Genomic DNA, 22,500 nt, shown 5'->3' with positions numbered 1-22,500 from the left:
GAGAAGGAAGCGAGAGAGAGAGAGAACAATAGCATCTTAGTGGTGTTAAGGCAGGGCCCATGGGACAGGAGATGTGGAGTTGTGTGGAGAAGTGGATGTGGAGAAGATACAGGTGGATAGAGGTAGATACAGGTAGATAGAGGTAGATACAGGTTGATACAGGTGGATACAGGTTGATACAGGTGGATAGAGGTAGATACAGGTAGATAGAGGTAGATAGAGGTAGGTACAGGTAGATAGGAAGATAGAGATAGATACAGGTAGATAGAGGTAGATACAGGTTGATACAGGTGGATACAGGTAGATAGAGGTAGATACAGGTAGATAGAGGTAGATACAGGTGGATAGAGGTAGATACAGGTAGATAGAGGTAGATACAGGTTGATACAGGTAGATAGAGGAAGGTACAGGTAGATAGGAAGATAGAGGTAGATAGAGGTAGATACAGGTAGATAGAGGTAGATACAGGTAGATAGAGGTAGATACAGGTGGATAGAGGTAGATACAGGTAGATACAGGTAGATAGAGGTAGATACAGGTGGATAGAGGTAGATACAGGTAGATAGAGGTAGATACAGGTTGATACAGGTAGATAGAGGAAGGTACAGGTAGATAGGAAGATAGAGGTAGATACAGGTATATACAGGTAGATAGAGGTAGATACAGGTAGATAGAGGTAGATACAGGTAGATAGAGGTAGGTACAGGTGGATACAGGTAGATACAGGTAGATAGAGGTAGATAGAGGAAGGTACAGGTAGATAGGAAGATAGAGGTAGATACAGGTATATACAGGTAGATAGAGGTAGATACAGGTAGATAGAGGTAGATACAGGTAGATAGAGGTAGGTACAGGTGGATACAGGTAGATACAGGTAGATAGAGGTAGATACAGGTAGATAGAGGTAGATACAGGTTGATACAGGTGGATACAGGTTGATACAGGTGGATAGAGGTAGATACAGGTAGATAGAGGTAGATAGAGGTAGGTACAGGTAGATAGGAAGATAGAGGTAGATACAGGTGGATACAGGTAGATAGAGGTAGATACAGGTAGATACAGGTGGATAGAGGTAGATACAGGTAGATAGAGGTAGATACAGGTTGATACAGGTAGATAGAGGAAGGTACAGGTAGATAGGAAGATAGAGGTAGATACAGGTATATACAGGTAGATAGAGGTAGATACAGGTAGATAGAGGTAGATACAGGTGGATAGAGGTAGATACAGGTAGATAGAGGTAGATACAGGTAGATAGAGGTAGATACAGGTGGATAGAGGTAGATACAGGTAGATAGAGGTAGATACAGGTAGATACAGATGTATCAGGTAGATAGAGGTAGATACAGGTAGATAGAGGTAGATACAGGTAGATAGAGGTAGGTACAGGTGGATACAGGTAGATACAGGTAGATAGAGGTAGATAGAGGAAGGTACAGGTAGATAGGAAGATAGAGGTAGATACAGGTATATACAGGTAGATAGAGGTAGATACAGGTAGATAGAGGTAGATACAGGTAGATAGAGGTAGGTACAGGTGGATACAGGTAGATACAGGTAGATAGAGGTAGATACAGGTAGATAGAGGTAGATACAGGTTGATACAGGTGGATACAGGTAGATACAGGTAGATAGAGGTAGATAGAGGTAGGTACAGGTAGATAGGAAGATAGAGGTAGATACAGGTTGATACAGGTGGATACAGGTAGATAGAGGTAGATACAGGTAGATAGAGGTAGATACAGGTGGATAGAGGTAGATACAGGTAGATAGAGGTAGATACAGGTTGATACAGGTAGATAGAGGAAGGTACAGGTAGATAGGAAGATAGAGGTAGATACAGGTATATACAGGTAGATAGAGGTAGATACAGGTAGATAGAGGTAGATACAGGTAGATAGAGGTAGGTACAGGTGGATACAGGTAGATACAGGTAGATAGAGGTAGATAGAGGAAGGTACAGGTAGATAGGAAGATAGAGGTAGATACAGGTATATACAGGTAGATAGAGGTAGATACAGGTAGATAGAGGTAGATACAGGTAGATAGAGGTAGGTACAGGTGGATACAGGTAGATAGAGGTAGATACAGGTAGATAGAGGTAAGTACAGGTGGATACAGGTAGATAGAGGTGGATACAGGTAGATACAGGTAGATAGAGGTAGATACAGGTAGATACAGGTAGATATAGGTAGATACAGGTAGATAGAGGTAGATACAGTTAGATAGAGGCAGATACAGGTAGATACAGGTAGATAGAGGTAGATACGGGTAGATACAGGTATATACAGGTAGATAGAGGTAGATACAGGTAGATACAGGTAGATACAGGTAGATAGAGGTAGGTACAGGTGGATACAGGTAGATAGAGGTAGATACAGGTAGATAGAGGTAAGTACAGGTGGATACAGGTAGATAGAGGTGGATACAGGTAGATACAGGTAGATAGAGGTAGATACAGGTAGATAGAGGCAGATACAGGTAGATACAGGTAGATATAGGTAGATACAGGTAGATAGAGGTAGATACAGGTAGATAGAGGCAGATACAGGTAGATACAGGTAGATAGAGGTAGATACGGGTAGATAGAGGTAGATACAGGTAGATAGAGGCAGATACAGGTAGATACAGGTAGATACAGGTTGATACAGGTGGATAGAGGTAGATACAGGTAGATAGAGGTAGATACAGGTGGATAGAGGTAGATACAGGTAGATAGAGGTAGATACAGGTAGATAGAGGCAGTACAGGTAGATACAGGTACATACAGGTTGATACAGGTGGATAGAGGTAGATACAGGTAGATAGAGGTAGATACAGGTAGATAGAGGTATATACAGGTAGATAGAGGTAGGTACAGGTGGATACAGGTAGATACAGGTAGATAGAGGTAGATAGAGGAAGGTACAGGTAGATAGGAAGATAGAGGTAGATACAGGTATATACAGGTAGATAGAGGTAGATACAGGTGGATACAGGTAGATACAGGTAGATAGAGGTAGATACAGGTTGATACAGGTAGATACAGGTAGATAGAGGTAGATACAGGTAGATATAGGTAGATACAGGTTGATACAGGTAGATAGAGGAAGGTACAGGTAGATAGGAAGATAGAGGTAGATACAGGTATATACAAGTAGATAGAGGTAGATACAGGTAGATAGAGGTAGATACAGGTAGATAGAGGTAGGTACAGGTGGATACAGGTAGATACAGGTAGATAGAGGTAGATAGAGGAAGGTACAGTTAGATAGGAAGATAGAGGTAGATACAGGTATATACAGGTAGATAGAGGTAGATACAGGTAGACAGAGGTAGATACAGGTAGATAGAGGTAGGTACAGGTGGATACAGGTAGATACAGGTAGATAGAGGTAGATACAGTTAGATAGAGGTAGGTACAGGTGGATACAGGTAGATAGAGGTGGATACAGGTAGATACAGGTAGATAGAGGTAGATACAGGTAGATAGAGGCAGATACAGGTAGATACAGGTAGATAGAGGTAGATAGAGGTAGATGTAGGTAGATAGAGGCAGATACAGGTAGATACAGGTAGATACAGGTAGATAGAGGCAGATACAGGTAGATACAAGTGGATACATGTGGATACAGGTAGATACAGGTAGATAGAGGCAGATACAGGTAGATAGAGGTAGATACAGGTAGATAGAGGTAGATACAGGTAGGTAGAAGTAGATGCAGGTAGATACAGGTAAATACAGATGTATCAGGTAGATAGAGGTAGATACAGGTAGATAGAGGTAGATACAGGTAGATAGAGGTAGCTACAGGTGGATACAGGTAGATACAGGTAGATAGAGGCAGATACAGGTAGATACAGGTAGATACAGGTAGATACAGGTAGATACAGGTAGGTAAAAGTAGATGCAGGTAGATAACAGGTAGATAGAGGTAGGTACAGGTAGATACAGGTAGATACAGGTAGATACAGGTAGATAGAGGTATATACAGGTAGGTAGAAGTAGATGCAGGTAGATACAGGTAGGTACAGGTAGATACAGGTAGATACAGGTATATACAGGTGGATACAGGTAGATAGAGGTAGATACAGGTAGGTAGAAGTAGATGCAGGTAGATACAGGTAGATACAGATGTATCAGGTAGATAGAGGTAGATACAGGTAGATAGAGGTAGATACAGGTAGATAGAGGTAGGTACAGGTGGATACAGGTAGATACAGGTAGATAGAGGCAGATACAGGTAGATACAGGTAGATAGAGGTAGATACAGGTAGATACAGGTAGGTAGAAGTAGATGCAGGTAGATACAGGTAGGTACAGGTAGATACAGGTAGATACAGGTAGATACAGGTTGGTAGAAGTAGATGCAGGTAGATACAGGTAGATACAGGTAGATAGAGGTAGGTAGGTGGATACAGGTATATAGAGGTATATATAGGTAGATACAGGTAGATAGAGGCAGATACAGGTAGATACAGGTAGATACAGGCAGATACAGGTAGATACAGGCAGATGTAGGTAGATAGAGGTAGATACAGGTAGATACAGGTAGATAGAGGTAGATACAGGTAGATACAGGTAGATACAAGTGGATACAGGTGGATACAGGTAGATAGATGTAGATACAAGTGGATACAGGTGGATACAGGTAGATAGAGGTAGATACAGGTAGATCGAGGCAGATACAGGTAGATACAGGTAGATACAAGTGGATACAGGTGGATACAGGTAGATAGATGTAGATACAAGTGGATACAGGTGGATACAGGTAGATAGCGGTAGATACAGGTAGATACAGGTAAATACAGGTAGATACAGGTAGATAGAGGTAGATACAGGTAGATACAGGTAGATACAGGTGGAGTGACAGAAGGAGGGGATGAGGCGGAAGGCATAGGAGGGATGGGGCGGAAGGCATAGGAGGGGATGGGGCTGAAGGCATAGTAGGGGATGGGGCGGAAGGCATAGGAGGGGATGGGGCTGAAGGCATAGTAGGGGATGGGGCGGAAGGCATAGGGGGGGTAGGGCGGAAGGCATAGTAGGGGATGGGGCGGAAGGCATAGGAGGGGATGGGGCGGAAGGTCATAGGAGGGGATGTGGTGGAAGGCATAGGAGGGGGAGGCATAGGGGGAGGTAGGGCGGAAGGCATAGTGGGGGAGGTAGGGCGGAAGGCATAGGGGGGAAGGCATAGGGGGCATAGGGGGTAGGGCGGAAGGCATAGGGGGGCATAGGGGGGGTAGGGCGGAAGGCATATGAGGGGGTTGGGGCAAAAGTCATGGGGGGGGTAGGGCAGAAGGCTGTACACTGCCATAAAGAGGGATACATGTTACTGTGGGCTTCAGGGTCTGATTAATATGCCTATAAATGATGTGGCCATTAGACCATATTCCAACGCATAATATGCAGAGACACCCCATTTCAGCATGGATTCTGACAGATCCAGGATCCAAAAACCAGCTGTCACCTCTCTATAAATGTCAGTGTGTCTCCTATCCAGTGATGACCAGCTGACCATGATAATACCAGCTCACCTCTCTATAAATGTCAGTGTTTTTCCTGTCCAGTGATGACCATGATAAAACCAGCTGTCACCTCTCTAGGCAGGGTAGCCTAGTGGTTAGAGCATTTTACTAGTAACCGGAAGGTTGCAAGTTCAAATCCCCAAGCTGACAAGGTTAAAATCTGTCCTTCTGCCCCTGAACAGGCAGTTAACCCACTGTTTCTAGGCCATCATTGAAAAAAATAATTTGTTCTTAACTGACTTGCCTAGTAAAATAAAATAAATGTCAGTGTGTCTCCTATCCAGTGAAGACCAGATGACCATAATAAAACCAGATGTCACCTCTCTATAAATGTCAGTGTATCTCCTATCCAGTGAAGACCAGCTGACCATGTTAATACCAGGTGTCACCTCTCTATAAATGTCAGTGTGTCCTCCTATCCAGTGATGACCAGATGACTGTAAATGTGAGTGGTACTGACCGTCTTTGGGCAGAGAGAGAGGTAGATCCAGACTGGGTGTTAGACCAGACGAGAGGCTGCCGCTGTGGAGAGACCAGCTCAGCTCTGACATGCTGTCTGGGATCCAGCCACACAGACTGGACTCAAAGTCACACAGACCACCCAGAGACCACACAGTAGTGCCTAAAGAGGAGGGGTAGAGAGGGAAAAGGAGAGAGAGTGATAACAAGATAAGTTAAACCCATTACATTTAGCCTAGTTCCTACCACGGTGCTGTTAGTTCCAAGTTTCCTACACTCCTTTTGGGAGAACTCACACCCATGGCCTTGAACGAGGCTTGTTAGAGATTAGCATGCAGCATTAGCGCTGAGCCCTGACACCTACTGATAGAGGTCTAGATTATAGATTAAACAACAGGAGTGCTGGGCTAACGCTAGCTACAGTTAGCCTCATCAGCATGGAGCCCTACACCCTGGAATCACCCCTCAGAAATCAGCAGAGAAGAGAGAAGCAGAGACACACACATACAACGTAATGTTAGCATTATAATGTTAGCGGCATAATGTTAGCATTATAATGTTAGCGGCATAATGTTAGCATCGTAATGTTAGCGGCATAATGTTAGCATTATAATGTTAGCGGCATAATGTTAGCATCGTAATGTTAGCGGCATAATGTTAGCACTATAATGTTAGCATTATAATGTTAGCGGCATAATGTTAGCATTATAATGTTAGCGACAGAATGTTAGCATTATAATGTTAGCGGCATAATGTTAGCATTATAATGTTAGCGGCATAATGTTAGCATTATAATGTTAGCAGCATAATGTTATCATTATAATGTTAGCAGCATAATGTTAGCATTATAATGTTAGCTGCATAATGTTAGCATTATAATGTTAGCGGCATAATGTTAGCATTATAATGTTAGCACTATAATGTTAGCACTATAATGTTAGCGGCATAATGTTAGCGGCATAATGTTAGAAGAGAGACAGCTCATTTCTGGGACGGAGCGTCAGTTTACGCTGCTATTAGTTGAAAACACATAAGAGCACAAATCCAGTGCACACACAGTGGACTAACCACATCCTCATTGGAGCACAGGATAGGTAGCTCAATCAATGATGCTGATCAGACAGATCGTGATCAATACGTGTCTGAGCCTTACACCACGGTGAGGCCCTGTAGCCCTGTGTGCGTGTGTTACAGCGTGTACCTGGTCCTCTCAAGGCAGCGGTGGTCTCCTCTAGTCTAGGCAGTGGGGTTGTGGCAGTGTCTGGAAGAGTAGTCATTTCTATAGAGAGGAGAAAAGAGCAGAGAGGATGATTCACTTTATCCTACAATTGTAGGAAATTAGACCTCTGCTTTACACTAAACCCCTGAGAACCAACAACAAGAGTCTGTGTCACCTCTCTACCGTGTGAGGTCGTAGTGTAAACAACAACACATCTCTACCGCGTGAGGTCATAGTGTAAACAACAACACATCTCTACCGTGTGAGGTCGTAGTGTAAACAACAACACATCTCTACCGTGTGAGGTCATAGTGTAAACAACAACACATCTCTACCGTGTGAGGTCGTAGTGTAAACAACAACACATCTCTACCGTGTGAGCCAGGGAGGTCGGAGGTATGGAGGTAGGGAGGTCGGAGGTATGGAGGTAGGGAGGTAGGGAGGTCGGGAGGTCGGGAGGTAGGGAGGTCGGGAGGTATGGCGGTATGGAGATAGGGAGGTAGGGAGGTCGGGAGGTTGGGAGGTATGGCGGTATGGAGATAGGGAGGTAGGGAGGTCGGGAGGTCGGGAGGTCAGGAGGTTGGGAAGTATGGCGGTATGGAGATAGGGAGGTCGGGAGTCATCAGTACACACATCCCTCTCTTGATGGATGTCTACTCTCAGTGACATGGCAGCCTGCAGTATCACACAGCGTTGAGCCAACCCACCACAGTACAGTCTCACTCTGCCTGTCGTCCTCAGTCTCACTCTGCCTGTCGTCCTCAGTCTCACTCTGCCTGTCGTCCTCAGTCTCACTCTGCCTGTCGTCCTCAGTCTCACTCTGCCTGTCGTCCTCAGTCTCACTCTGCCTGTCGTCCTCAGTCTCACTCTGCCTGTCGTCCTCAGTCTCACTCTGCCTGTCGTCCTCAGTCTCACTCTGCCTATTTGCGTATTTCAATTTGAATGAGCTTTTTAATGGTGTAGAATGCCCTGCGTGCTTTCTCTCTCAGCTCATTCACTGCCTCATTAAGGTGTCCAGTTGAGCTTATTTTTAAACCTAAGTAATTGTAGTGTGTGCAGTACTCTATATATTTTGTACCAATTGAGAACTTTAGTCTAATTCCCTGAGATCTGGATCTTCTCTGGAAAATCATTATTTTAGTCTTTTTGGGGTTTACTGCCAGGGCCCAGGTCTGGCAGTACTGCTCTAGCAGGTCCAGGCTCTGCTGTTGGCCATGTGCTGTGGTTGACAGCAGGCATAGGTCATCTGCGAAGAGTAGTCATTTAACTTCTGAATTGTGGAGACTAACACCAGGGGCTGAGGATTTTTCTAGAATAGTGGCCAATTCGTTGATGTAAATATTGAAGGGTGCAGGGCTCATATTGCAACCCTGGCGAAGGCCCCACCCCTGGTTAAAGAATTCTGTTATTTTCTTACCAATTTTAATGCTGCACGTATTGCCAGTATACATTGATTTAATTATGTCATGTTTTACCCCCTACACCACTTTCAATAACTTTATAGAACAGTCCTGTATGCCAAATAGAATCAAATGCTTTTTGGAAGTCGATAAAGCAAGCGTATATTTTGGTATTATTTTGGTGGACATGTTTATCTATCAGGTTGTGTGGGGTGTAAATATGATTAGTTGTGCGATGTTTTGGTATAAATCCAATTAGGCTTTTACTCAAGACATTGTGCTTATTAAGGAAGTTTAGAACTCTTACATTTATAATATTACAGAAAACCTGCCCCAGGTTACTGTTCACACAAATGCCTCTGTAATTGTTAGTGTCAAATTTGTCTCTGTTCTTAAAGATTGGGGTTATGAGTCCTTGATTCCAGATGTCAGGGAAATAACCTACACTCAGGATCAAATTAAACCGTTTTAATATAACCAATTGAAATTTTGCACTAGTGAGTTTTGTATCTCATTTAGGATGCCATCAGGTCCACATGCCTTTTTAAATTCGAGAGCTTGAAGTTTCTTATAGAGCTCCTGGTCTGTAATAGTTTAGTATCTTATAGAGCTCCTGGTCAGTAATAGTTTAGTTTGTTATAGAGCTCCTGGTCTGTAATTGGGGAGTCCAGTGGATTTTTATAGTCCTTTATAGCTTTTTCTAATCCATTCCAACTTCTCATGAATTTGGCGTTGTTCTGCGTTTGTGTCAATTTGAACGGTGTTGTAGAGTGTTTTAAAATGGGTTGTCCATATGTCACCATTCTGTATCGCTAATTCCTCTTGTTTAGATTTTTTTAGTTTTTTCCAATTTTGCCAGAAGTTGTTTGTGTTTATGGGACTCCTCAATTCGTGTCAGCTGCTTGCTGTCGTACTGTGCTTTTTTGCTTCTGAGTGTACGTTTATAGAGTTTTAAAGTCTCTCTCTCTCTCTCTCTCTCTGTGTCTCTCTCTCTCTGCACCACATATCTCTCTCTCTCTGTCTCTCTCTCTCTCTGTGTCTCTCTCTCTCTCTGTGTGTGTGTCTCTCTCTCTCTGTGTCTCTCTCTCTCTGCACCACATAACTCTCTCTCTCTCTCTCTCTTTCTCTCTGTGTCTCCCTCTCTCTCTGCACCACATAGCTCTCTCTCTCCACCATAAAAGGGAAACCACTGCGACAGTACTGCCACACACACAGACAAATACAGAAGCACTCACTCACTTACTCACACACACTTTCTCTTTCTCTCTAGCTCAACACAGCTGGAAACGATCTCAGAGCACATGGCCTTGTGCAAACTGTTTAAAGAATGCTAACAGAGGATAAAACCAGTCCTTATGGAGACCAGCAGGATGATGGCGTACTGGGTGTGTTTGTGAGAGAGGGAGAGTTGCCCCGTGGCCGATGTAAAGGAACTGAAGTACCACTACCTCATCACATTAGGGTGGTCTGGCTGGAGGAATCAACCCACACTACCTCATCACATCAGGGTGGTCTGGCTGGAGGAATCACCCCACACTACCTCATCACATCAGGGTGGTCTGGTTGGAGGAATCACCCCACACTACCTCATCACATCAGGGTGGTATGGCTGGAGGAATCACCCCACACTACCTCATCACATCAGGGTGGTCTGGCTGGAGGAATCAGCCCACACTACCTCATCACATCAGGGTGGTCTGGCTGGAGGAATCACCCCACACTACCTCATCACATCAGGGTGGTCTGGTTGGAGGAATCACCCCACACCACCTCATCACATCAGGGTGGTCTGGCTGGAGGAATCAGCCCACACTACCTCATCACATCAGGGTGGTCTGGCTGGAGGAATCAGCCCACACTACCTCATCACATCAGGGTGGTCTGGCTGGAGGAATCACCCCACACTACCTCATCACATCAGGGTGGTCTGGTTGGAGGAATCACCCCCACTACCTCATCACATCAGGGTGGTCTGGTTGGAGGAATCACCCCACACTACCTCATCACATCAGGGTGGTCTGGTTGGAGGAATCACCCCTCACTACCTCATCACATCAGGGTGGTCTGGCTGGAGGAATCACCCCACACTACCTCATCACATCATGGTGGTCTGGCTGGAGGAATCACCCCACACTACCTCATCACATCAGGGTGGTCTGGCTGGAGGAATCACCCCACACTACCTCATCACATCAGGGTGGTCTGGCTGGAGGAATCAGCCCACACTACCTCATCACATTAGGGTGGTCTGGCTGGAGGAATCACCCCACACTACCTCATCACATCAGGGTGGTCTGGCTGGAGGAATCACCCCACACTACCTCATCACATCAGGGTGGTCTGGCTGGAGGAATCACCCAACTGTACCTGCTGGGCTGTGTTGTGAGTCTCCATGAGTCATCTTGATTGGTGGGCTGTGTGAGTGGTGCTTGGTCTAGTGTGCATGTGTTCGGGTGACAGTCCCCCATTTTGTCCCGCAACAACAAACATTTAATCAACGAATTGAAACCATTGTTGTTGTTGAGATCTGATACTCTGTGCAGCGCAAGACGAGACTTGTCAATGTCATATCGTCAACCAGTCACATTAAATCCTTTAGGGCAATATTCCAGCTGAATTTGGAGAGGAGAGTTAATTACTTACAAAAAGCAGTTTTAACAAACATACAAATATATATATATATATATATATATATATATATATATATATATATATATATATATATATATATATATATATTAGTAGTGTTGGTGTCTGTATCAGCAGTGTTGGTGTCTGTATTAGTAGTGTTGGTGTCTATATGTATTAGTAGTGTTGGTGTCTATCTGTATCAGTAGTGTTGGTGTCTATCTGTATCAGTAGTGTTGGTGTCTATCTGTATCAGTAGTGCTGGTGTCTATCTGTATCGGCAGTGTTGGTGTCTATCTGTACCAGTAGTGTTGGTGTCTATCTGTATCAGTAGTGTTGGTGTCTATCTGTATCAGTAGTGTTGGTGTATATCTGTATCAGTAGTGTTGGTGTCTATCTGTATCAGTAGTGTTGGTGTCTATCTGTATCAGTAGTGTTGGCGTCTGTATGTATCAGTAGTGTTGGTGTCTATCTGTATCAGTAGTGTTGGTGTCTATCTGTATCAGTAGTGTTGGTGTCTATCTGTATTAGTAGTGTTGGTGTCTATCTGTATCAGTAGTGTTGGTGTCTATCTGTATCAGTAGTGTTGGCGTCTGTATGTATCAGTAGTGTTGGTGTCTATCTGTATCAGTAGTGTTGGTGTCTATCTGTATCAGTAGTGTTGGTGTCTATCTGTATCAGTAGTGTTGGTGTCTATCTGTATCAGTAGTGTTGGTGTCTATCTGTATCAGTAGTGTTGGTGTCTATCTGTATTAGTAGTGTTGGTGTCTGTATCAGTAGTGTTGGTGTCTATCTGTTTTAGTAGTGTTGGTGTCTATCTGTATCAGTAGTGTTGGTGTCTATCTGTATCAGTAGTGTTGGTGTCTATCTGTATCAGTAGTGTTGGTGTCTATCTGTATTAGTAGTATTGGTGTATATCTGTATCAGTAGTGTTGGTGTCTGTATTAGTAGTGTTGGTGTCTATCTGTATCAGTAGTGTTGGTGTCTATATGTATCAGTAGTGTTGGTGTCTATATGTATTAGTAGTGTTGGTGTCTATCTGTATCAGTAGTGTTGGCGTCTATATGTATCAGTAGTGTTGGTGTCTATCTGTATTAGTAGTATTGGTGTATATCTGTATCAGTAGTGTTGGTGTCTGTATTAGTAGTGTTGGTGTCTATCTGTATCAGTAGTGTTGGTGTCTATCTGTATCAGTAGTGTTGGTGTCTATCTGTATCAGTAGTGTTGGTGTCTACCTGTATCAGTAGTGTTGGTGTATATCTGTATTAGTGTAGTGTTGGTGTCTATATGTATTAGTAGTATTGGTGTCTATCTGTATTAGTAGTGTTGGTGTATATCTGTATTAGTAGTGTTGGTGTCTGTAACAGTAGTGTTGGTGTCTATATGTATTAGTAGTGTTGGTGTCTGTAACAGTAGTGTTGGTGTCTATCTGTATTAGTAGTGTTGGTGTCTGTCTGTAACAGTATTGTTGGTGTCTATCTGTATTAGTAGTGTTGGTGTCTGTAACAGTAGTGTTGGTGTCTATATGTATTAGTAGTGTTGGTGTCTGTAACAGTTGTGTTGGTGACTATCTGTATCAGTAGTGTTGGTGTCTATATGTATTAGTAGTGTTGGTGTCTATTTGTATTAGTAGTGTTGGTGTCTGTAACAGTAGTGTTGGTGTCTATCTGTATCAGTAGTGTTGGTGTCTATATGTATTAGTAGTGTTGGTGTCTATCTGTATCAGTAGTGTTGGTGTCTGTAACAGTAGTGTTGGTGTCTGTAACAGTAGTGTTGGTGTCTATCTGTAACAGTAGTGTTGGTGTCTGTAACATTAGTGTTGGTGTCTATATGTATTAGTACTGTTGGTGTCTGTAACAGTAGTGTTGGTGTCAATCTGTAACAGCAGTGTTGGTGTCTGTAACAGTAGTGTTGGTGTCTATCTGTATTAGTAGTGTTGGTGTCTGTAACAGTAGTGTTGGTGTCTCTCTGTAACAGTAGTGGTGGTGTCTATATGTATTAGTAGTGTTGGTGTCTGTAACAGTAGTGTTGGTGTCTATCTGTATCAGTAGTGTTGGTGTCTATCTGTATCAGTCGTGTTGGTGTCTATCTGTATCAGTAGTGTTGGTGTCTATCTGTATTAGTAGTGTTGGTGTCTATCTGTCTTAGTAGTATTGGTGTCTATAAGTATTAGTAGTGTTGGTGTCTGTAACAGTAGTGTTGGTGTCTATCTGTATTAGTAGTGTTGGTGTCTGTAACAGTAGTGTTGGTGTCTATCTGTATTAGTAGTGTTGGTGTCTATCTGTATTAGTAGTGTTGGTGTCTATCTGTATTAGTAGTGTTGGTGTCTAACAGTAGTGTTGGTGTCTATATGTATTAGTAGTGTTGGTGTCTGTAACAGTAGTGTTGGTGTATATTTGTATCACTAGTGTTGGTGTCTATCTGTATTAGTAGTGTTGGTGTTTGTAACAGTAGTGTTGGTGTATATCTGTATCACTAGTGTTGGTGTCTATCTGTATCAGTAGTGTTGGTGTCTATCTGTATCACTAGTGTTGGTGTCTATCTGTATCAGTAGTGTTGGTGTCTATATGTATTAGTAGTGTTGGTGTCTATCTGTATCAGTAGTGTTGGTGTCTATCTGTATCAGTAGTGTTGGTGTCTATCTGTATCAGTAGTGTTGGTGTCAATCTGTATCAGTAGTGTTGGTGTCTATCTGTATCGGTAGTGTTGGTGTCAATCTGTATTAGTAGTGTTGGTGTCTGCAACAGTAGTGTTGGTGTCTATCTGTATCAGTAGTGTTGGTGTCTATCTGTATCACTAGTGTTAGTGTCTATCTGTATCACTAGTGTTGGTGTCTATCTGTATCAGTAGTGTTGGTGTCTATCTGTATTAGTAGTGTTGTGTCTATCTGTATTAGTAGTATTGGTGTATATCTGTATCACTAGTGTTGGTGTCTATCTGTATCAGTAGTGTTGGTGTCTATCTGTATCAGTAGTGTTGGTGTCTATATGTATTAGTAGTGTTGGTGTCTATCTGTATTAGTAGTGTTGGTGTTTGTAACAGTAGTGTTGGTGTATATCTGTATCACTAGTGTTGGTGTCTATCTGTATCAGTAGTGTTGGTGTCTATCTGTATCAGTAGTGTTGGTGTCAATCTGTATCAGTAGTGTTGGTGTCTATCTGTATCGGTAGTGTTGGTGTTTGTATTAGTAGTGTTGGTGTCTATCTGTATCAGTAGTGTTGGTGTCTATCTGTATCAGTAGTGTTGGTGTCTATCTGTATCACTAGTGTTAGTGTCTATCTGTATCACTAGTGTTGGTGTCTATCTGTATCAGTAGTGTTGGTGTCAATCTGTATTAGTAGTGTTGGTGTCTGTATCAGTAGTGTTGGTGTCTATCTGTATCAGTAGTGTTGGTGTCTATCTGTATCACTAGTGTTAGTGTCTATCTGTATCACTAGTGTTGGTGTCTATCTGTATCAGTAGTGTTGGTGTCTATCTGTATCCCTAGTGTTAGTGTCTATCTGTATCACTAGTGTTGGTGTCTATCTGTATCACTAGTGTTGGTGTCTATCTGTATCAGTAGTGTTGGTGTCTATCTGTATCAGTAGTGTTGGTGTCTATCTGTATCAGTAGTGTTGGTGTCTATCTGTATCACTAGTGTTGGTGTCTATCTGTATCACTAGTGTTGGTGTCTATCTGTATCAGTAGTGTTGGTGTCTATCTGTATCACTAGTGTTGGTGTCTGTATCAGCAGTGTTGGTGTCTGTATTAGTAGTGTTGGTGTCTATATGTATCAGTAGTGTTGGTGTCTATCTGCATCAGTAGTGTTGGTGTCTATATGTATCAGTATTGTTGGTGTCCATCTGTATCGGTAGTGTTGGTGTCTATCTGTATCAGTAGTGTTGGTGTCTATCTGTATCAGTAGTTTTAGTGTCTATATGTCAGTCCTTACTAACATCAGTACAGTGTAGGAACTACAGGACTAATGACTGTCAGTCCTTACTAACATCATTACAGTGTAGGAACTACAGGACTAATGACTGTCAGTCCTTACTAACATCAGTACAGTGTAGGAACTACAGGACTAATGACTGTCAGTCCTTACTAACATCATTACAGTGTAGGAACTACAGGACTAATGACTGTCAGTCCTTACTAACATCATTACAGTGTATGAACTACATGACTAATGACTGTCAGTCCTTACTAACATCATTACAGTGTAGGAACTACAGGACTAATGACTGTCAGTCCTTACTAACATCAGTACAGTGTAGGAACTACAGGACTAATGACTGTCAGTCCTTACTAACATCATTACAGTGTAGGAACTACAGGACTAATGACTGTCAGTCCTTACTAACATCAGTACAGTGTAGGAACTACAGGACTAATGACTGTCAGTCCTTACTAACATCATTACAGTGTAGGAACTACAGGACTAATGACTGTCAGTCCTTACTAACATCAGTACAGTGTAGGAACTACAGGACTAATGACTGTCAGTCCTTACTAACATCATTACAGTGTAGGAACTACATGACTAATGACTGTCAGTCCTTACTAACATCAGTACAGTGTAGGAACTACAGGACTAATGACTGTCAGTCCTTACTAACATCAGCACAGTGTAGGAACTACAGGACTAATGACTGTCAGTCCTTACTAACATCAGTACAGTGTAGGAACTACAGGACTAATGACTGTCAGTCCTTACTAACATCATTAGTTTTAATTACTCTTTACAGTTCAAGACTTAATTAATTGGCCAATACGTGAAGAGAAGCGCTAATCACACAGCTACTTCAGCACCCTATACAAATATATAAATATATCTGAGAGGGAGCCATTTGTAATATATTAGGAAATGAATAAACCCAGACATGAAATAGTAGCTCCAGCTGCCACCGGTTGGTTTTGACATTAAACTGTATTTAAACTGTATCAATCTGTTGCCCTTTGAAACTGCAATTAACCCCCCAGACAGACCTGGGAGGAGGGAGAGAGAGGAAGCATCAGTACCAACAGACAGTCGGTCAGAGAGTCAGTCAGTTAGTAAAACAGAGTCAGTCAGTCAGTAAAACAGAGTCAGTCAGTCAGTAAAACAGAGTCAGCCAGTCAGTAAGGGCTGAATCCACTGCTGTAGCTTAAGTTTTCATGCACTGACATCAATTCAAGATTTAAGAGCTCATCAAGATAGGAGTACAGATGTCAAGTTAGGATTATGCCCTTAGTCAGTCCTCTACCTGCTCCACAACCTGACAGTCATCTCCCTCTCTCTTCTCTCCCCCTCTCTCCTTCCTAGCTCCCTCATCTCTCTCCTCCTTTCTATATTCTCTTCCTCGTCTCTTCCTCCTCCTCTCTTCCTCCTCTCCTCTCCTCCCCCTTCTCTCCTCTCTTTCTCCTCTCTTCCCCCTCCCCCTCCCTCTCTCTTCCTCTCTTTCCCCCTTCTCTCCTCTCTCCCTCCCCATTCTCTTTCTCCCCTCCTCTTCCCTTCCCCCTTCTCTCATCTCTTCCTCTTCTCTCCCTCCTCTCTTTCTCCTCTCTTCCCCCTTTTCTCATCTCTCCCTCCTCTCTCCCTCCTCTCTCCCTCCTGTCTTCCTCATCTCTTCCCCCTTCTCTCCTCTCTCGCTCCTCTCTATCTCCTCTCTTCCCCCTTCTCTCGTCTCTTCCTCCTCTCTTCCTCCTCTTCTCTCCCTCCTCTCTTTCTCCTCTCTTCCCCTCTTCTCTCATCTCTCCCTCCTCTCTTCCTCCTCTCTTGCCCCCTTCTCTCCTCTCTTCCTCCTCTCTCCCTCCTCTCTTCCTACTCTCTTCCCCCCTTCTTTCTCCTCTCTCCCTCCCCTCTCCCACCTCTGTCTCCCACTACCGTCTGCCCAGACTAAACAATTAATGAGCCATCATCTCTCCTTAAGGAGCTATTCAGTTAAAGGTCAGGGCCTGTCACTATGTTATTGCTGTGACGTTAAAACCTTTAGGTGACTTTAGGGGTGTGTCAGCAGTGACGGGGCACAGAGCGAGAAGCTGAGTCACCTTCACAGACCCGACAGTCAAGAGAGAATATACAGGCAGGAAGTGATGAAGTCAGAATTTACATTCTAAGAACTGATGGCAGCTATGGGATCTCATGGATATCTGTACCAGAGGACCACATACAGGGAGCTGTAATTACACCATGTCATTCTGCTCTAGTCACGTACTCATTCTGTAATTACACCAAATCAACCAAGACCTCAGAAAAAAAATTGTAGACGACTACAAGTCTGGGTCATCCTTGGGAGCAATTTCCCAACGCCTGAAGGTACCACGTTCATCTGTACAAACAATAGTACGCAAGTATAAACATCATGGGAAAATCAAAAGAAATCAGCCAAGACCTCAGAAAAAAAATGGTAGACCCTCACAGATCTGGTTCATCCTTGGGAGAAATTTACAAACACCTGAAGGTACCACGTTCATCTGTACAAACAATAGTACGCAAGTATAAACACCATGGGACCACGCAGCCGTCATAACGTTCAGGAAGGAGACGCGTTCTGTCTCCTAGAGATGACCATACTTTGGTGCGAAAAGTGCAAATCAATTTCAGAAAAACAGCAAAGGACCTTGTGAAGATGTTGGAGGAAACAGGCACAAAAGTATCTACATCCACAGTAAAACGAGTCGACTATATCGACATAACCTGAAAGGCCGCTCAGCAAGGAAGAATTCACTGCTCCGAACCCGCCATAAAAAGCCAGACTCCTCTTTGCAACTGCACATGGGGACAAAGATCCTACTTTTTGTAGAAATGTCCTCTGGTCTGATGAAACAAAAATGGAACTGTTTGGCCATAATGACCATTGTTTTGTTTGGAGGAGAAAGGAGGAGGCTTGCAAGCTGAAGAACACCATCCCAACCGTGAAGCACAGGTGGCAGCATCATGTTGTGGGGGTTCTTTGCTGCAGGAGGGACTGGTGCACTTCACAAAATAGATGGCATCATGAGGAAGGAAAATTATGTGGATATATTGAAGCAACATCAAGACATCAGTCAGGAAGTTAAAGTTTGGTCGCAAATGGGTCTTCCAAATGGACAATGACCCCAAGCATACTTCCAAAGTTGTGGCAAAATGCCTTAAGGACAACAAAGTCAAGGTATTGGAGTGGCCATCACAAAGCCCTGACCTCAATCCTATAGAACATCTGGGAATGTGTTGAAATAAATAAATGCTGAAATAAATCATTCTCTCTACTATTATTCTGACATTTCACATTCTTAAAATAAAGTGGTGATCCTAACTGACCTAAAACAGGGAATTTTTACCAGGATTAAATGTCAGGAATTGTGAAAACCTGAGTGTAAATGTAGTTGGTTAAGGTGCATGTAAACTTCCGACTTCAACTATATATCCTTTCACTGTCTCCAGCTACCCAGACCGGTCTGATCAGCCTGATAGGTTAGTCCTGCTTACACCTGTGAACATCTGTGTGTGTGCAGCAATGGAATGTAACATCCAATCAGCCTTAAGTGTGGTGTTGTAGGTCCACCCCCCACCCCCCACACAACGGGTTGTGGGGTCCAGAAACAACCCCTAGCCCCTTGTCCCTTAGACACGTGTGGAGATCTGAGAGAATTAGACAGGTGTAAGCAATACAGACACAATTCTACCAAGCCTATCAGAGAGCAAGGTGGAGCGCTCACAATATTAACACTCACCAATCCCTCTCAGATCTCCACAAGTGTCTAGACTCTAGGCAGTCGAGGCTAGGGGTTGTTTCTGGACAGACTATAAAAAATGTATAGCTCTCAAATACTTGCTCCCTCTGCCCTCAATTGCATATCCTTGTTTTGTTGCATCCTCTCTCCTTGTCTCTTTCTCAAAACCCATTGGATGAGAAGGTCAGAGGTCCCTCCCCTCTGGCTCCCTCTCAAAGCCAATTGGGGGGAGAGGAGGGAAGGTTCCTGGCCGGCTCGCTGGCTGGCTGACTGGCTGACTCGCTGATTGGCTGGCTGGCTGACTGGCTGGCTGACTGGCTGATTGGCTGATTGGCTGGCTGACTGGCTGATTGGCTGGCTGGCTAACTGGCTGGCTGGCTGGCTGACTGGCTGGCTGACTGGCTGGCTGGCTGGCTGGCTGGCTGGCTGGCTGGCTGGCTGGCTGGCTGGCTGGCTGGCTGGCTGACTGGCTGGCTGGCTGAGGTCAAAATGGCTCAGGGAGTTGGAGCGCTATGCTGGCAACACCAAGGTTGTAGGTTCAACTCTCATGTCTGCTGTGTGACTGCGCTGTGTGCCTGCGCTGTGTGACTGCAGTGTCATTGGAGGCCTTGATGGCCCTGTGTTTCTGGAAGTCCTTGTACACACACACACACACACATGCCCTCTGCCACAGTTGTCAAATCCGGAATGAATTATAGAGAGGCTGCAGTGATTGTAATATCTGAGTTCAGAGGATTGGGTGCCTTTCACGCTCCGCTTTGCACAACCGTGCCTTGTCTCTTTTATTTATTAATCAATTAATTATTCCTCTGTTTCACAATTCCCTGCCAGTGAGAGGAGGATGGGAGAGGGGAGGGGAGGATGGGAGGATGGGAGAGCTGGGAGAGGAGGCTGGGAGGATGGGAGAGGGGAGGATGGATGGGAGAGGGGAGGGGAGGATGGGAGAGGGAGGGGAGGGAGGATGGGAGAGGGAGAGGAGGCTGGGAGAGGAGAGGGGACGGATGGGAGAGGGAGGGAGGGGAGGATGGGAGAGGGGAGAGGAGGATGGGAGAGGGGAGGGGAGGGGAGGATGGGAGAGGGAGAGGAGGCTGGGAGAGGAGAGGGGACGGATGGGAGAGGGAGGGGGGATGGGAGAGGATGGGAGGAGGGGAGAGGAGGATGGGAGAGAGGAGGGGGGGAGGATGGGAGAGAGGAGGAGGGGAGGATGGGAGAGAGGAGGGGAGGATGGGAGAGAGGAGGGGAGGATGGGAGAGGGGAGGGGAGGATGGGAGAGGGGAGGGGAGGATGGGAGGGGGAGAGGATGGGAGAGGAGGGGAGGATGGGAGAGGGGAGGGAGGATGGGAGGAGGGAGATGGGAGAGGGGAGGAGGATGGGAGAGGGGAGGGGGATGGAGGGGGAGGAGGCTGGAGGAGGGGGAGGATGGGAGAGGGGAGGGGAGGATGGGAGAGGGGAGGAGGGATGGGAGGGAGGGGAGGGAGGAGGCTGGGAGAGAGAGGGAGGATGGGAGGGGGAGAGGGGAGGGGAGGATGGGAGGAGGAGAGGAGGATGGGAGGGGAGGGGAGGGGGAGGAGGATGGGAGAGAGGAGGGGAGGATGGGAGAGAGGAGGGGAGGATGGGAGAGGGGAGGGGAGGATGGGAGAGGGGAGGGGGAGGATGGGAGAGGGGAGGGGAGGATGGGAGAGAGGAGGGGAGGATGGGAGAGGATGGGGAGGGGGAGGGGAGGATGGGAGAGGGGAGGGGAGGATGGGAGAGGGGAGAGGATGGGAGAGGGGAGGGAGGATGGGAGAGGGAGAGGATGGGGAGGGGAGGGGAGGGAGGGGGAGGGGAGGATGGGAGAGGGGGGAGGAGGGAGAGGGAGGGAGGGGGGAGGGGAGGGAGGGAGAGGGGAGGGAGGATGGGAGAGGGGGGAGGATGGAGGATGGGAGAGGGGAGGGGGGAGGATTGGAGAGGGGAGGGGAGGATGGGAGAGGGGGGGGGATGGGAGAGGGGAGGGAGGATGGGAGAGGGGGGGAGAGGAGAGGATGGGAGAGGGGGAGGATGGGAGAGGGTGGAGGAGGGGAGGATGGGAGAGGAGAGGGGAGGATGGGAGAGGGGAGGGGAGGATGGGAGAGGGGGATGGGAGAGGGGGGTGGAGGATGGGAGAGGGGAGGATGGGGAGAGGAGGAGTGGAGGGGAGGATGGGAGAGGGGGAGGAGGATTGGAGGATGGGGGGAGGATGGGAGAGGGGGATGGGAGAGGGGAGGGGAGGATGGGAGAGGGGGATGGAAAATGGGAGGATGGGAGAGGGGAGAGGGGGAGGATGGGAGAGGAGAGGGAGGATGGGAGAGGGGAGGGGAGGGGATGGGAGAGGAGGATGGGAGAGGGGGGGAGGATGGGAGAGGGGAGGGGAGGATGGGAGAGGAGAGGGAGGATGGGAGAGGGGAGGGGAGGATGGGATACGGGAGGGGAGGATGGGAGAGGGGAGGATGGGAGAGCGGAGGGGAGGATGGGAGAGGGGAGGATGGGAGAGGGAGGATAGGAGATGGAGGGTAGGATGGGAGAGGGGAGGGGAGGAGAGGGGAGGGGAGGATGGGAGAGGGGAGGATGGGAGAGCGGAGGGGAGGATGGGAGAGGGGAGGGGAGGATAGGAGATGGAGGATGGGAGAGGGGAGAGGACGATGGGAGAGGGGAGGGGAGGATGGGAGAGGGGAGGTTGTGTGTGTTTGTGTGTGTGTGTGTGCGTGCGCGTGTGTGCGTGTGTGCGTGTGTGCGAGCTTGTACAGGTCTGCTCAGTGATACACTCTCGTCTGATTCCCACGACAAGACACAAGAACAGAATGCAGAACAACAACATGACAAGTCCTGCTCCCTGACTACTGTCTACAGCTGTCTTCTGACTAGACACTGAGTGTCTACAGCTGTCTTCTGACTGGACACTGAGTGTCTACAGCTGTCTTCTGACTGGACACTGAGTGTCTACAGCTGTCTTCTGACTGGACACTGAGTTTATACAGCTGTCTTCTGAGTGGACACTGAGTTTATACAGCTGTCTTCTGACTGGACACTGAGTTTATACAGCTGTCTTCTGACTGGACACTGAGTGTCTACAGCTGTCTTCTGACTGGACACTGAGTTTATACATCTGTCTTCTGAGTGGACATTGAGTTTATACAACTGTCTTCTGACTGGACACTGAGTTTCTACAGCTGTCTCCTCTCTCCTCTCACCTCTTTCCCCTCTCGTCTCTCCTCTCTCTCCTCTCTCCTCTCTCTCCTCTCTCCTCTCTCCCCGCTACAAGCAGTCTTTCTCCTCTCTCCTCTCTCTCCTCTCTCCTTCTCCTCTCTCCTCTCTCCTCTCTCCAATCTCCCCTCTCCTCTCTCTCCTCTACTCTCTCCTCTCTCCTCTCTCCCCACCACCAGCAGTCTCTCCTCTCTCCTCTCTCTCCTCTCTCCCCACCACCAGCAGTCTCTCCTCTCTCTCCTCTCTCCTCTCTCCCCACCACCAGCAGTCTCTCCTCTCTCCTCTCTCTTTTCTTTAGCACAAGGCCACCTAACTCTCATGGAAGACAGGACAAGAGACTCCATGCCCTCTCTCTCCTCTCATCACCGCTTGCCTCTGACACATCGGGGACTTCAG

General features: G+C 46.0%; 1 protein-coding gene across 3 annotated transcripts in view; it reads right to left on the bottom strand.

Moving 5' to 3' along the window:
• Positions 1 to 22,500, bottom strand: part of nrp2b (neuropilin 2b) — a 232,944-nt gene that overhangs the window by 62,224 nt on the left and 148,220 nt on the right. For all 3 annotated transcript variants that reach the window (XM_042306811.1, XM_042306812.1, XM_042306813.1), the window contains exons 12-13: positions 7,166 to 7,243; positions 5,966 to 6,127 (exon numbers count right to left, since the gene is read on the bottom strand). In XM_042306811.1, the coding sequence (XP_042162745.1) occupies positions 5,966 to 6,127; positions 7,166 to 7,243 (240 nt within the window). The remainder of the gene's footprint in view (positions 1 to 5,965; positions 6,128 to 7,165; positions 7,244 to 22,500) is intronic.

This window comes from Oncorhynchus tshawytscha, linkage group LG26, assembly GCF_018296145.1.
Source record: "Oncorhynchus tshawytscha isolate Ot180627B linkage group LG26, Otsh_v2.0, whole genome shotgun sequence".
In the NCBI taxonomy this organism is placed as follows: Eukaryota; Metazoa; Chordata; class Actinopteri; order Salmoniformes; family Salmonidae; genus Oncorhynchus; species Oncorhynchus tshawytscha.
The sequence above is the reverse complement of the archived record's forward strand: the minus strand, read 5'-3'. Positions and strand labels throughout refer to the sequence as shown.